The 17,327-nt window shown below is 38.4% G+C and overlaps 1 protein-coding gene across 3 annotated transcripts in view; it reads right to left on the bottom strand.

Annotated features, from left to right (window-relative positions):
* Window positions 1-4,215: 4,215 nt before the first annotated feature.
* Window positions 4,216-17,327, bottom strand: part of ATSAC1 (Phosphoinositide phosphatase family protein) — an 84,487-nt gene continuing 71,375 nt past the window's right edge. The window contains exons 13-16 of one of the 3 annotated variants that reach the window (XR_016529042.1): window positions 14,912-15,238; window positions 14,595-14,783; window positions 5,860-5,971; window positions 4,216-4,729 (exon numbers count right to left, since the gene is read on the bottom strand). Coding sequence is in view for 2 of the 3 variants with exons in the window: in XM_090312699.1 (XP_090168825.1) it covers window positions 4,481-4,729; window positions 5,860-5,989; window positions 14,595-14,783; window positions 15,026-15,238 (781 nt within the window). In the remaining variant the exon portion in view is untranslated. Of the gene's footprint in view, window positions 4,730-5,859; window positions 5,990-14,594; window positions 14,784-14,911; window positions 15,239-17,327 lie in introns of all 3 variants that reach the window. The other 2 variants (XM_090312699.1, XM_090312700.1) reach the window with 2 other exon arrangements.

The raw sequence follows: 17,327 nt of genomic DNA, 5'->3' as shown, positions 1-17,327 counted from the left end.
ATTTGGCCCCAGTAGCGCTTGAATTCTGATTCCTGATACGCTCTGCAAGCATTGTGAAACAATTTTCTAATGAACTCGTCCTTGAAGTCCGTGGTAAGATTTGGGGAATACGGCCTAAACAACATTAGTTATACTCTGTCTATGGTCTGAGATGAATAAGAGGTTAGGGTATTCTCCAATTGTTGTTTTAATGTTCGTCATGAACCACTTCAGGGTTTGGTCATTCTCATTATCAACAATTGCACATACTAGTAGATACAGTTAGTAATTATCATCCATTGTAACACCAACTAATATGGTTCCCTTGTACTTACCCTTTGGATGAGTACCATCTACAATGATCACAGGTCCACAACTCTTAAAACTTCTTAAACTCGCAACTAGTGCTATAAACATGTATTTGAAATATTATGATTCTTTAAGCTCGATCTCAAATACAGTTCCAGGACTTTCTATCTTTAAAGCCTCACCATATTCATGCAAGACGATATATGATTCCTTTGGCATCTCCCTTGCAAGAGCAAAAGTGGTTTCTCTCGCACGTCATGTCTTGTCATAACTAATATTGACACCGTACTAATGCCACATATCCTCAATAATATGGTGCGGTTTGTACCTTCGACCAATGCCGAACTTGTCCTTGATTAAGTGGCCAATAACAAATACACTGCCTTTCCTATGATTATGATTCAATACTTCAATCAAGCATGTGTGATTTGGCGTGCAGGTTGTTATCTTGAATATATCACATCTGTCCATTTTAATTGCTCAAACGACCCACTTACAAATCGGTGTATATATCGAACACTATACAATTTTTTGTTCGATTTTTTAACCCACAACTCAAAGTTGTTCTTAATGGCCAACCTTGCTAACCTCATCTTCACGTCATTCTTACTGAAGAAAGTCTTACTTTAATGGTATCCACCAACCTTACAAAAGACTGTGGTTGCATGATCAAGTCCTTTGTTCTGGTGTACTACTAGATGGTACATTACGTGAATTTTGGTGAGGCACACTCCCAATGAAATAGCCAAAATCATTTGACAGAATCAGAGTTGGTTGTTCTTCATTCACAATAGAAGGACCACTCTCTAAAACAACCTGGGTTCGTTGTTCTTCATTTACAATAGAAGGATTACTCCCTAAAACAGCTGAGATTGGCTGTTTTTCTTTCCGAGCCTCTTCCTCTTCTATCATCACATTCTCATTTATACATATTTGAACTTCTTCTGCTGTCACATGCGGATGCAATACGTTTGCTATATTATTGATGTTGTCATTTTGCAAACATCATGCTTATTAATATCCGCTTCACAAGTGGGTTGTGTTGGAACATACCATCGCGCAGTGGAAGGGACCAAGATTCATAAGCACTCTAATTCATTAATTTTGGCGGAAATGAAAGCATGCTTCAGCAGAAATAAATGGGTTTCGTGACATACCTTTGCAGAACTTCCTCAAAGCTTGAAACCAGCTGCAAATCCCCTCTGAATCTTACTGTAGACCACCCCAAGATCTTCCCTACTATCGTCTTGGTGCTCTAGATTGAGTTTGGGACTCAAAATAAGCCTGAATTAAGTGAATTTGGAGACAGACTCACAATAGCAACCCAACAGAAGAACAACTTCTTGTCTCGATTTTTTCAGATAAATTCTTTCGGTTGCATTGCGTCAAAAAATGCTCATTTTCCATTTTTGTAATTTTTCCTTCTTTTTCAATTTTTCAAATATTGATTTCATAAATCAATTCTTTTAATAAAATTGAAAATATTATTAATTTTATAAAATTCATTTCAAATTTTAATTTTTTTTAATAAAATTAATAAATAATTATTTAAACAATTTAAAAAATTCTAATTAATTTAATATCAAATGTTAAATTAATTTTTACACAATTCCATCTTCAAATATTTAAATCATATTTAAATAATATTTCTCCAATTTCATTTAATTCTAATTTGAATACTTCAAATTAACTTATCGCACTATTCTAGAACTAATCCATTTACGAGCTAGTAGGGGGACCTCGCAAACCTACATATCATGCGCTCTAATGATCCGAGATTAATCGGCTAAACTCATTAGACCGAACTAATCTCCATTCGTTAACTAATGAATGATTCCACTAAAGCCCATAGCTGAACTTCCCTCACTGTAGATATATTATGTCCACTCGATATAACCATAATTAGTAAGTTAACCCTTCACAGGTTATTCGTAATAACGGTTGGGTCGAATATCTATTTTACAGCCAAAATTACCTCTTGTTTCTTAAGTTCCACCGATCCCCTAATGAACAATTGATTTGTGATCCGATAAACAAATTGAATCCTTCTCGGGCCAATGAGAGGGTGAGACCTCTTGTTCAAGACCCAGAATCAACATTTGAAGGGAACAACCTCTCTACTAACCCTAATCGGGTACGAGTGAATTTCGTCTTGCACCCTATGTCCCCAGCTATTCATCCGATTTTATCCCCAAAATGGGAAGCTTATTGAGTAGAGACATTTGGTCTACTCTCACCGTTTGCAAATCAAAGGATAATCCCAAACAAACAGGAGTTCATAGTTAGCTCAACATTAAAGTCAAGCTAACTAGGTCATCGCTTTGAAATAGTTAGTCTTAAACAATAAACAACATTATAAAGCAAGAGTGACAAGTTTCGTAGTTCGATCTTGTACAAAAACTCATTTGCACAGGATGCCCCTACTCCTTATGTCCCAACATAAACGAATTAGGATCACTTCGTTTGTAGCACTTTACAACTCTTTGTAACAACTATAGAATAAGCTGCATCCAACAGTATTACCAGAATAAGGCACCCAACCTTATTCATATACTATAGATCATTTTGACTATTTACTCAAACTTGATCCACTTGTATGTCTCTACATAAAGTTCAAGTACTCATGTAATAGTCAAGGGACTTAGGTTTATTGGATTTCGAAAAAACAATATATTCAATAACTTATTGAATTTTCAGAATAAGTTTACAAACTACGAGTTTTAGGACAAAAAACCCAACAGATTGGTCTTCTCTCTTTGTGTAATCAAACATTGCCACATGATGAATTTCTTGAATTTCTTCAAGACTTACAAATACCTAAAGTCTAGTACGATCGTACTCTGAAAGGAAAAATTGGACATAAACATCATCCATTAAGCATACTAGAGGAGAATCAATATCCATTTTATATGTCACCCTCATTATAATCTTGAACTTTTTCGAACAACCTTGCATGATCTCATATACTAGATTTATCAGCTCATTATACGTCAATGTACTCAAAACTAGCAAACCGTTCAAACGACCTCCAGTATAGCGTTCTTCTGTGTCATACTATGTACCACCATACCGCATGAATAGATACTTCTCCATCCTTCAAGAATAACAATACAAAAAGTGAGCAGTTAGGAAAATAGGTTACTGTTAAATACTCACTCCCCACTACTCAATACCCACACTCATCACTCAATACTCGGTAATTTCAACTCGATGCTTACTATTTCGTAGCTTTCTCTCCCCTCATCCTCGCTCCACTGAGAGCTACTCGCATGTCTCAATGCACACTCACAATCTCACACTCACTCTCCTCTTTGCTACGCTCGTATGTCTTACACAATTTCGAAAAAGTAAACAAACGTGAGCAAAATATGAGAAAAAAAAAAAAACTAGCACGTTTGTTTACTTGAGGTGTGAAACAAGATAGTGAAATAATCTAAATATCTTTATAACTTGATTTCTGTCAACAAGATCAGGTTTTGTGAAGTGGATTTTCTCCCCTCCCGACGTTAAAAAGTGTATCCACAACTTCTTGTACCAATTTCTCCAAACACATTTTCTCCCCTCCCAACGTTAAGAAATTCCTCAATTTGCTATATTCGTACATAAGCATTAACTACAGAACAAGTCTCCGATGGCACGAGTAATTCAAAATGATCGAGTATAAAGTAATCACATATCGAGTATGACGTGGCATGATCAAGTATGACGGATCGTACACTGTGCATTAGGGTACCGAGTGACTATCCATCAAGGATCGAGTGGAGTCATCGTGAATCAAATGATGAGTCATCGAGGATGAAGACGCACGAGTTACATCTCAAGGACAAAACAGTAAAATCACACATGGATGATGTGAGCACAAAGCCCCTTTCCATTGCTTTTTTCAACCGGTGACCATTTTTCATTTGGACCTCCCAAATAAGGTCATTTGTAGAAAAAAACTCAATCTCTATTATTATAATATGGAAAATTTTCTATATTACCTCCATTTATTGCTTGCCACAATAATAGCATTTAAGAATTATGTGGACCCAATTCCTACTAGAGAAACATAAGCACATTTTCACTTTATCTCCATTTTCACCATAACTCGTACTCGATCTTTATTCCCAATGTTTAGAACATACAGACAAGCTATTAGATGTAGTAAACAAATTAACTACTGGTAATGCAAAAGGAGTTCATTCTCAACTTATATCCTATGCAGCTTCTCTTCTCCAATGATCCATCTAGTCAGCCAACTAGGATCTTCGGCAAAGTACTTGCACGTTGAAGGAATGATCCCAAGATCCACACCGATTTCATCATACTCCTTCAAAGCCACCTCCATGTTTTCTTCAATAGAAGCATTATCAATCACATCAATCGCTCCCATCCGTAAAAGATCAGCGTAGTGTATCTCCCTTTCAGGATCATTCTGGAAAGACATCATGGCAGGACCCTGTGATCAAAATTCCAAAGCATATCAATTCTACATTTGTGTCATATCACAAAGCGACATATTTCAGAAACTACAATCAAATACAAACACAATCACGGACAAGAAACATGTGTTAACTTAGGACCTCTTTAGTAGGTCATCTAAAAACATAATTTTAAAAACAAGAGATTCAAAGAAAATAAAGTTATATTTATGTTTGGTAACAAATTTAGAAATTAAATTTCAAATTAAATATATTTTTTTAAATGTGTGAAAATATATTTAGAATATAGTTAGTAACTAATTAATTACTAAACTTGTTTTATATTAATTTTTTTTGGTATAATTATTATTTTGTAATATATCATATAATATATGATATATTACATTTTAATTTCACAAAAATAATCGAGTTTATAAGTATATTTGTTATTGTTTTTATTGTTTTTAATATAATTCTGCATTTTAAACTGAAAAAATAAAAAACAATTGTTTTTAGAATTTCTATTGTTGGGATCACAGAATCGAAAAACAATTTTCAAAATCCAGATTGTCAACCAAACACATATTCACTGAACTCAATAAATTTGAAAACATAAAACAAAATATGAGTTGTCTACCAAATAGACCCTTATATTTTGAGCTTGAACTTTGTCTTTAGTTTTTTTTTTTTTTTTTTTTTTTTTTTTTTTTTAAATAATTTTTTTACCTTCTTTTTTATTTTAAAACTTGAGGATGAATTCTTTTAAAAGAGAGAATATGATGTAATTGGATTGAGATAACTTAACAAATTAATCTTTCTATTTTAGTTTCATTTTAATTATGTTTTCAGGATTCTATTTGCATTTAATTCTCTAGAGAGAATCCGTCTACTGTATTCAATAACACTTTCCCTCGTTAATAAAATTCTCTTTACACCACTTAACCTATAAACCACTTGGGAGAGGGGAGTCATGGGATTCAGAGAATTCCCATTAGCAAGATTGTTAGGGAGACAGGTGGCAAAAAGAGGACATCTGCGACTTCTTTTTTATATACATTTGTCATACTTTGATAAAGAGCATCTCTCTCGATTATGTAATTATAAGATGGACGAAAAAAGATAGACTGAGCAAATTTCAAAAGGTACGGAATGACCAGATTTCAATTACCTCACATAACTCAGAATAGTGTTTATATATCTCACTGCTTTCATCTTGATCACCAAGTAAAGTACCACCATACCAACCATTGGCTTCTTCAACTGATGTCATTGCAAGGTACCTAGACATCACCAAGTAACTATCATTCTAGTTATAACCTAAAAGCACTTCTGATAAATATTCAACAATCACACAAAGATAAAGAGAATTTCTGATTTGAAGATTATATCTGGCATTGATTAGAGCGAAAATTATGGTAATATGCACAAAAGTCCAATCTTCAATAATAAATGACAAGAGAGTACGTTGGGTGGTTAATGAACAGAAGTTGAATTGTTTTATTCTTCCTATAAGATAAATGATTCTATCTTCCAGATACATGAACTACACCTATCAACTTTTATACTGCCTATAACTGCTTTTTAAACATAGCTTTAAAAGCAAAACTACTCTTTGGTGCACAAAAGAAACAAACTTTTTCATTCATATAATAGACAGAGACTAATGCTCCAAAGGTACAAACTCTGAAAAAGAGAGATAAAAATAACACAATATAACATAAGTATTATGAAATAACAAAAATAACAAAATTAAGTTGAAGAGAGAGAGGCCGTCCAATTAAGGCAAATATCTTGTATAGAACTCCAAATAATTTTGGAAGAGGGCACCAACATGAAGCCTTCAAAGTAGCCAATCCAAATCACTCGAATCCTATGAGAAGCTTGTCCTTGGAAGATGCAGTGATTTCGTCCAACCAAAGTTCTAGAGTAATGACAAACTACATTAATCCAAGGAAATCTGGTTCTGAACCCTGTTACACCCAACTTATATTAAAGAAGGAGAACAAACGGCAGTAGCAAAATCTGTAAAACAGCAACCAAACCAAAGAAAAGGTGGTGCAGGTCTTCACTTCCAGCCATACAAAGGGCGCAAATAGAGGGTGTCAAGCTGTGCGAGGGAAGCTTCCTTTGAATAACCGAAGAGCAATTCAAAGATCCAAAAATCATGATCCATATGAGGATATTAGCACGCCTTGTGCTCTCTGACTTCCATGAGGCATTAAAAATCAACTTATCAAAAGAACTAGAAGTAGCCAAGAGCTTGGAAAGAGAATTCACCGAGAAAATACCAGAAGAATCCAAAGACCAAATACGACAATCCGACCTATCAATTACCCCTTTTTTCAAGATCATACTTCATAACGTTTGAAATTCGATATTCTCATCCTCCTTCAGCAACCAACGGTAGAAAATGTACCAAAAAGAAGAGGCTTCATCCCAATGATCTGAAACGGAACCCCTTGGTTGAAGAGCAATTCAAATCAATCCAAGGATCAAGCCAAAAAGCAATTCTATTAGCGCAACCAAGTTTAAATATTGCTACAGCTTCAACTTGTAACCATGATTTGGATATACCAATCCAAGGGCTTCGTAAACTCAAATCAAAATTACCAACCCTATGCCAAATGAAAATACCTCTTCCATGGATGCTTTGAACAACTCGGCATTGAAATATCTCCAACCCCACTAAGCCAAAAGTGCTAAATTTCTAGCTTTTAGTCCTCCAAACCTGAGAAGACCATCTTCTTGACATCTTGAGACCAAGTCCCACTTAACCAAATGGTTAATTCTTCTTCCTTTATGCCCCTCTCAGAAAAAACTTTCATAATACGTTCCAATATGGAAATAACCTTTAAGAAAGAGGACATATAATAAATAGGAAAATTAGATAACATTAATTTGCATAAAGTAGCTCTTCCATTTTCTCTCTTACCCCATTCCAATGATGAAATCGCATAACCAAATTCGTCTTTGCCTATAGATTTGGTTTAAGTGGGGAAGTTATTTATGAGAAAGCTTAAGTAGCGGAGAAAATGAATTAGTAAAGTTAGCTAATCCGGATGAAGAGGTATCTAGTAATTCAGCTAGTCGATTAATAAAGCCCCTTCCTTTCCATTTCACTCCGAAAAAGAAACCCCTGATAGCTTTTGAATTTTTGGAGTGTAATTCTGACAAGTTAGAGGAAGATTGCATTCCCCTTTTGCTGCGCTCCGCAAATCATGCCTCTCATTTGAGCAATATTAGGCAGTCTCGTAAATTAAAAAATACCAGTCAACCAGTTCTGACACTCTCGGGTTCAAACACGTAGTTTATCAAAAGCAATTTCAATCCTGCTTCTCTACATCAGCATGTAAGTACTGTTTCAAATGTGGATGAGGATTCGGGTTTCAGCGTTAGTAGTGAAGGATTTGAGTTCGTTCCTCCAGAATCAGAAACTCCTTTGAGCTTTCTTAAGACGATTTATTTGGGGAAGCGTGTGAAATTTTTTTTGTACAAGATGTTGCTAATCAGAGTCTAATAGCATCAAGGGTGGAAGGCGCACTGCTATCCCCTTCTTAAATTCCATCCAAATTTTCTTCTCTAATTGCCAGATGAGAAGTATTTACCCATGTCTACATCCGTTTCAGTTTGATCGATTTTCTAGTATGGTTTTAATTTTATTGGATTTCTCATGGTCCTGGGTCAACCACATTCCTTTAGCAGCAAAGCTTTTTTCGAAGATATGGAAGTTTGTTAATTGGTCTTGACACAAACTAGTTCATGTGTAGGCACTCAACAAAATGAGATTGCTGAAAGGAAAAATAGACACCTTCTAGAGGTCACTCGCTCTCTTATGTTTGCCAATATGTTCCTAATCTATTTTGAGGAGAAGTCATTCTTATTGTAACCTTTCTCATAAACCGAATGCCCAGTCGAGTTATCCAATTCAAATCTCCTCGTGATGTCTTCCTCCAAAATTATTTCCAACTCCAAAACTTCTCATCAAGTTTAGCTCTTCGGGTTTTTGGATTTCCTCCTTCACAATCATTCTCCTCATTGATCCATACTTGATCCAAAATCCACCAAGTGCATTTGTCTAGGTTATTCATCACATCAAAAGGGATACAAATGTTATTCGCCAATGACTAGAAAAATGCACATTTCTATGGATGTTAGCTTCCTCAAAACCAACCTTTTTATCAAGTCCCATGGTCGGGGGAGAATGTGAGGAATTTGAGCCATAGGAAACTGATTTTACCTGTCCGAAACTCCTCCTCTAAATGAGCTACTTATCTCATACCTGCTATTGTTTCAGAACCTAAAGTCTCACAAAGTCGAACTCCTATAGTTTACTTGAGAAGGAAAGAGGTCACCTAGCAAGACTTTGAATGTCAACCACTTGAGCCAGGTGTTGCAATCCAATGAGAATGAAAGTGGATCGTACCCCCAAGTTTGTCATCAAGGACAATGACAGTTTAAGTGGGGGGAAGAGTGTCAAAATTTAACTTTGAGATAGTTGACTGTGAACCCACTTGTGCAGACAGTGAAGTGGCGACACGTGAGCGTCGACACATCTGGCAAAGACAAAGGGCCAAGAAAAGTGTCATGATGTGACCAAGGAGGACGGTGCATCACCCACATAAGTGGGCAAGCAAGCCATGTTGAACATTAAGCAGAAAGACAAGCATCCATGTCATCAGTGGTATCAGTGACAAGCTCAATGGGGGCCAGATGGGGCCCAGGTCGTGACCTCGAAAGGTGGGGTTTTGTCATAAGTTTAGATAGTTGCGCATGGGTCGTTTGACAGTGGTTCTCAATAAGTGTGCCCGAACAGGAGAGAGAAAGTTGATGACATCCCGACACTTGAGATGGCATCCTAAAGCATCAGTTGGACTCGATAGTTCCCGGTTGGCTCAATACTTGCCTGAGTTGTCCCGGTAAACATTGTAATGGCCCGGTAAAGCATGGTAGGCGACCATTAGGCCAAAAGAAGCCCGATAGGCGCCAAAGCAAGCCGATAGAGCTCGATAAGCATTGTTATGTCCCGAAAAGTCACAATAAATGTTTAAATCACGTGGTAAGCCTCGATAAAGGGTTATAAGCCTGTTTTGGTCCAACGAAGGGTTAGAACTCATCCCGGTGAAGTTCCGAAGTAATGTAAAAGTATGGGGGACGTGTTGTTGGGAACCAAGATGATGAAAAGAGATACGACGCAGATGAAAGAATCTCGCCTAAGGTCCAACGAAGCTTCAAAGAGTCGAGCAAAAAGTGAATTGGGACTTGAGCATCCCTTAAGGCTGACCATGATCATGGGTGAATCATGGTGCCGCACGGTTGGAGAAGTACGACCATGACATTTGGTATCAGAGCCACACTTTTTGAGTGGAGTCGGACAAGAAGGAGGGAAAGAAACCCGAAGGGGTGAATTGAAGACTTCACAATTATGTCAAGAGTGTCAATTTGGCAGGGCAGATGTGAGTCAGTATCAAAGACAGTATGTGCCAGATTTCGTCATTGATGGAATTTTGTCCAGTCAGGAAGTAAGAACCAAGCTCGTTGAAAGTTTCAATGCCTACGTAGGCAGGTGGAGGGCTATTCCGTTGATAAGATGAAGTACAGGTGGTGTACCAGGTAGGGTACCTTCAAAAGAACCATTACCACCAGAGGGATAGTGTTAATGGTTACAAGCAGAAGAACCAGGGTCAAGGAGACATGCGTCGGTCAAGTGCATTTGTGCATCAAGAGTCCATATGGGTGGACGTCGTGGCTGGCAGAGCCAAGTGATTGGGAAGCAACTCGCAAGAATGGGTTGTTGTCCCATGAGTATGCTCCCCTTATGTGGAGCGAGCGTGTCCCTTAAGTCATTCTACATGCCTAAGTGGGATGATTTCACAGTTATTGGGGCCAGTGCGCGTTGGAGATGACCAACAGTCTGGTAGTTCAAAAAGAGAGAAGCTACATGAAGAGCAAGAGAAGCACCTTCGCAACGTTGCCACATGAGGTGGCCAGTGAGTCGACTGAAGGGTAGTGCCGATGAAAAAGGGGGTTGTGTTTTTTTCTCCGACTTCGCAAATTGTGGGTAGGTGCCACAATGTGTATGTTCCGTGGTAGGCTAGCGAACCTCACTCTAAGGGGTGCATCTTCATGTGTGCTCAACAAGCGTGCCCAAACAGGAGAGAGAAAGCTAATGGCATCCCGACACTCGGGATGGCATCCTAAAGCATCAATCGGACTCGATAGTTCCCCAATGGAAATCTAATGTTTGATTTCTCTTGTTGCTTTCCCCAATGGAAATCTTTCTCATCTTCTTCGAATGCAGTTAAAATCCCCACCGTGGCACCATAGGTCTGCACATTGTTCAACTAAAGACAATAGTTCAAACCAAAATCTCTCTTTCTTTGTAATTATTTGGACCATAAACATTTATTACCCAACACAATTTCTTGCAAATGGTATGCCATTTTATTGTTAAAGAAAACTCTGCCTTAACAATCTCGGAGATTGATAATTTGCTTTCATCCCCCAATGTCAAAATGCCTCCTGACCTACCCAGCAATTCCACAAAAGCCCAACCCACATCCTTAGAGCTCCATAAACTTTTTATCAATGGAAGGTCAAAACTATCCATTTTCGATTCTTGAAGTAATACAATATCCGGATTTATTTCTTTCAGGAATCTTTTTATAACCAATCTTTTAGTTTTATCACCAAGGCCCCTAATATTCCACGAGATGATCTTTATATGAGCCTCTTGTATCAAACGTTTCTGTAGGAGCGAGAGACTTAAACACTGATTAACCCAGGGTAATATCACAGGATTCCAACCAAGGAGTTGAGTTCTTGAGGGATGTCAGAAAGAGTTGGGGGGGGGGGCTGGATTAGTAACTTCTATTGCCTCTATCTCCTGATCTTCACCATTGTGAAAAAGAAGATTCAAAGCCATGTCGACTCCAACTAAATCTTCATCAACCTTGTGGTTGAAATCATGGTCCTCATTCTCTAATTCCTCACTGCTGACACTGACGACTGACGCTTCATCAAAGCCTTGTGAGAGTCTTCTTAGACTGAGAGACTCAATGAAAGAGGAGCCTTGCATGAAAGAAAAAGTTGGGTCTCAATCTTTGAAAATTGGAGGATTAGAAGAAGTTTGTTTAGAAGTAAGTTTTACTAACCTTTCAGTCTTGGCATATGGAAGTTGAAGTCTAGCACAACAATCCTCAAGTAGATTCGAGTTTGCAATTAGGGACCATGATTTAATGAAGGATCTTCGTCTTCATGCAAAGTGTTTGGGGAAAGGTTTGAAGAGGTGCGTACACCTCTTAGAGATCGAGGTAGAATCGTCTTCAATATCTTTCAGAGGCTTTTGTGCTATCGGGGAGGTATATTTGCTTGCAGGGTAATGCTGAATGCCTAAAGGTTGAATGGCTACTGCCTCTGAAATATTAATTGTGTCATTATTGTCTTGAGGTAATTGAGAATTCCAATTAGATTGTGCTGAAGTGGTATCATTTAATTTGGACTTTTCAATGATCAATGACAGGGGCCGTTTGGAAGACGAAACGTCTGCTTTTTCCTCTCTCCTTAAAACAGAAGTCTCTTCGGCTTCCTCTGAGAAGAACGTGTCTACCACATGAGGGTGCTACTTCGTTTTCTGTATCCCCTTTAAAGGGGACCATTCAAATGCCAATGGAGAATTCGCGCCAACCAAAAGTGGCCGCTCCGTCTTCTGTAGACTCCACAGGGAAGACTCTTCGTCTTCCTTAGAGAAATATGCACCATCTTTTGAAGAAGAATTCTTCATCTTCCTATGCGACTGTTGTGGAGCCTTTTTCAGAAACACATATGTATTTCTTGAGAACTCCGGTTTGGACTGAATGGATTCAAGAAAGAACCATTCGGCTTTCAAATCTTCGACTACAATTCCTTCATCCTTCATTACTTGATTTAAACGGACTAAATCTATTGGATTAGAAAAATTGTAAACAAATAACTCACCTTTAGTTATTGAAGGAGGATCTAAAGACTCTATATCCCCAAAATTCAAATAAATCTTGCCTCGAGTCTCATCTTTTATTTCTAACCTTACTGGCATGAAACCACACAGGTTCCTAGTAACTTGAATTCTTGCCTCAACACAATTAGTAAGATTAAGAGTGTCTAGTGCAATACTCTCAAGCCCTCCAAAGTAAGCTCCAATAGCTTCAAAGGTGCTTCTATTCCAATAGTCTAAAGGGAGATTTTTTATTGAGATCCGACCCCCAAAACCTTTCATAACCAAAGGTCTACCATGTTTTGTTTTGTTCCATTTTCCAAAAGTAAATGGTAGGGACCGACTGATTGCCATTTACCTGGCTCTTCGATCGGCTCTTCTAGAGTTCCTTGGTCGACTTTGATTAAAGCTTTATCTGCAAACAAAGGATTGATAATGACATCCGATTGAAGGGCCTGTTTCAATACTTTTGTTATCTCCTTCCCTTCATTGAACACAAATAGCCTCGAGATGATCCATAAGTTGTTAAAGTCATCCTTGAACACATCAGAGTTCTTCTGAACCGAAAAGGTCTTCTTGCTCTGTTTGAACGAGAATGGAGCTGGGGGCTGCATCTGTTTGTTGTCACTCTTGATTGATGATTCTGGGGTATAGCACTTGGGGTCTCTTCCTTTTACCACATCCGCAAAACTTGTTCCATGTGAGTTTTGGGAATTTGGCATTGATGTAGCTTTGGTGGAATAAACAGGGGCTGTTAATGGCTCCTTTGATAACAGACGTTCTAAATATTTTGTAGCATACTCTCTCCAAGGCATCTGTCTAAATTGGCAAGCTTTCATCGACCTGAATTGATTGATTTTTAAAGTGAAGGGTCACTCCTCTCCAACCAAGAAGATTCAAATAGTTTAGATTTATGTTCCTGTTTTTCTTTTGTTTTGTATTACGTTTCTCGGAGGATCCACCCTCTTCTTTGTATTCAGTCTTTTTGTAAGATCTTTTCATTCCAATGTGTTTGAGTTATCATGGATGTGATGAGGATGCTAAGGGGGTGTCAACCTAGTTGAGATGCCCAAGTGCGTCTCCTGATCCCAAGTCATGAATCGTTCACTTTCAAGTACACATCTCTTGTACTTTCTTTCTATGCATTAATAAAAAGATTGGTTTCCTTTTCAAAAAAAAAAAAAAAAAGATAACAAACGTAAATTCTCACTTTTCTTTAAAAAAACTTTTAATCGTACCAATGAAAGAATGCCAACCTTTTTGCTTAGGACCTTCTGGGACATGAATAAAAAACCGACCTCCGGTTGAAGGCCAGACAACAAATCTCAAAACCCAACCAGAAAGATCCCTGAACTTAGACAACCTTGTGGCTCCATCACTACCTCTGTCATTGTTGAGAAAATAGAGTTTACTCGAACTTGCTAATAGCTTTGAGGCTTACTCCACAAACCAACTCAATTGCGCCCTTGAGAGGGGCAGCACCCTACAAGCTTCCATATCCTCAATGTAGAACTGATCATCTTCGGTCCAAATACAAAAGTACCCATTCACTTTACAGCTTTCTATTTCCATAGGGTGGTATCTTAGGTAGTATATCACCGATGGAGGGAAATGATGGTAGGGAAGAGAGAAAGTCACCGGAGAGTGGCCGGAAAGAAAAGGAGGGAAGAGAGGAGAGAGGAGAGAGGAGAGAGTAGAGAGCAGAGAGAACTTTCTCGTGCAATAAATATTATAAAATTATTACTAAGATTCTTGTCCTTAATTTGTATCTCTTCTTTACTTCTTTTTCTTCATATCTTAATGAAAAATATTTCCTATTTCCAAATGAATGCCATTTTAGATCACAGCATAAGAGGAGAGAGTCGTCCAATTTGTTCACACTGAAGCACATAACAGCAATATCAGTAAAATATTAGTATTCAGAGAAGATTTACCTTTGGAAGATTTCCTCATCATTGAAATTGTCACTAGAAGAAAGTTTGTTTAAATCATAGAAGCCATCGATTTTTATGTTATCCTCTGTACAGACTGCAGCTTCATGTGAAACACCTTTGGAACCAGGGCTACTCTCTTCATACTTCCTCTGACCAAACAGCCAGTTCGGGCTTTTGAGTTGAATTTCACTGCATAAAAGTTACAGTTTAGTTCGATGCCACTTCAATAACTGTTCCTAGCATTACCGAGTATAATTAATCAAAATGCAATGCTCTCATAACTCAATAAACACAAAGGTCAAAATAATAAATGATACCAACACAAAAGGTACGATCTTATGAAGTTCAATAAATGTGCCTCCTTTCCTGATCTAGCACCTCAAAGAACGAGGGAGATCAAATAGACCATTCAAGATTAATGAGAAAATTACGCTGCATCAGGTGCCATGCTGGAATTTCCTGTAGTACCTCCAGGTTTCTGATCAGGCTCACACCAAAGTCTTACATTCTTTATCGAACCACAAGTTCGTTCAATCAATTTATCAAATGATGTTAACTTCATCCTAGAAAAGTCCTCTCTGCATGCTGGAATAGGTTCCAGCGTTATTCCCGTTCCTCCAATAGAATTGGAGACAGCTTCCGAACTGCAAAATAAGAGTTAGGAAGGAAATAAATAAGACCGACAACAATCAAAAGTTATTTTTACAAAAATTTGGTGAATGGAAAATTCTGAATGAACTCCTTGCAATTATTCAATAACTTGCTAACGGTAACAAAAACAACAGTAACAGATTTTAGATCCTTTTGAGAGGTGTTCCGGCTTTTCGCTTGCATTATACCCAGAAAATTGTTAATCAATCCTCTTTCAAGTTTTTAGTAGATAATAATTCTGACTCTTTCGAGGAGAAGTTTGTACGAGCTCAAGTTCCTATTATGTCAGGAAAATTGTCTCCACAACTCTTCAAGGGGTCATGGTTCTTCAAAGGCTTTTAGTTATTCAACTCTTTCCATCTAGGTTCGAAGACTCAATTTACTAGAGGAGTTGCTTGTTATTCTTCCTCCAACGGGCTCTCTCACCCCTATGATTTTAGTGAGGACTCGTTAGTGTGAGTAGTGAAGAATATGATCTTCATCATTTGGACCTAGCTCTTGAGGAACCATTTTCAGCAGATCATATTAGGGAAGCTTTATATTTTGTTTTAGAGGGATGAGGAAAAACAGTGTGTTCATGATAGAAGATTGAGTGCATCTCTTTTGTCTTCTTAGATACCATCCAAATTTTCTTCAATTGTCTAAAGTGCGTTCTTCGCACATTGTTTCTGTTGAAATGGTGTTTTAGCCCTAAGAGTTTTAGTCTTTTCCTCAATATCTACTGTCTACGGTTTCTCTCTGTTTGGTTATTTATACCTGTCCTGTATTAAGTACTGTGTATCAGAAAAATTAAAAGAATAAAAATTCTCCTATCGTGGTTTTTCTCCCTGATCTAGGGTTTCCACGTAAATCTGTGTTTCTTTTCGTCTCTTTTTTTTCAATATGGTATCAGAGCATGGCGACGAAACCCTGGCTGTCATTGATGAGAACAAACTAGAGACTCCAACAGAAACCTCCATTAGAACAAAGGGATCCATGAACGCTGAAGTTGTTGCAGCCATAAGAGAAGCCGTTAAGCATTATTTTCACGCCGCTATGCCTCAACTCCTAAAATCTATGTCTGATCCAACCTCTAGCTAGACCCGACCTGATCCTCCAATTTATAACCAGTGGACTACTGTTGTAGACCCGACCACCGGAACTCTCAGACCAGATCAGCGCACAAATCCGAGCTCATCTGGATTTTCTGCCTCAGATCCGAGTGTCCCATCTGGAATTCGTTAGCCTTATGGATCTTCTGCTTCGAACCCATTTGCCTCAGATCCAATCGGAACCCATCTGCCTCAGACCCGATCCAACCTCCAACAAAACTCCTCAGACCCGATCGGCACCCACCAGATCCTGCCTCAGAATCCCCCGATGCACGGAAACCCTTCACCCTCGGGATATTTTGCTCAGGCCGACACCACCGCCCGTGACTGGCAGTATACAGGCGATCTCCAACCTCCATTTTCAGGTCAGCAGCCAGCCCTAGTGTATGTTTCAGATCGCCCGTGGATGACCCAAGTTACTCGGTCAATCCAGCCGGTCCAGCCGAACCAACCGGTTCAACCAAACCCGGTTCAACTGAACCGGGTCCAGCCGAACCAGTATGGTCAGTCAGTTCCCAGCCCTTCTTTTGGTCCGTCCTCGAGCCAAAATGAAGCTACTGTTCCTGGGATTTATGGGTAAAACCAACCTATGGCATATTCTAGTGGAACCGTTGGTTTTGAACAGCAGTTGGCCGACTTACAGCAGCAAATTTCTGCCCTCAGATCCACGACAAATCCTACAACTGGTTTTCATCCACATTCAGACTTCTCTTTATGCTCAGAAACACCGGTAAATGCTTACTCTAACTTACCTATTGCAAATATTATGTATGGTTCTGTGGGGAACTCTGCAGAAATGTCTACTGGTGAGAAACTTAACGGTGAGAATTACTTTTCTTGGTCCCAATCGGTGAGAATGGACCTTGAGGGGCATCATAAGTTTGGGTATCTAACTGGCGAAATACCAAAACCAAATACCGGTGATCCCCAGGAACGTATATGGAAAGGAGAGGACTCTCTCCTTCGCTCAATTCTGATAAACAGCATGGAA

This window comes from Benincasa hispida, chromosome 4, assembly GCF_027475165.1.
Source record: "Benincasa hispida cultivar pf3 chromosome 4, pf3_genome.v1.1, whole genome shotgun sequence".
NCBI classification, from domain to species: Eukaryota; Viridiplantae; Streptophyta; class Magnoliopsida; order Cucurbitales; family Cucurbitaceae; genus Benincasa; species Benincasa hispida.
This window is presented reverse-complemented; position numbering and strand designations above follow the sequence as displayed.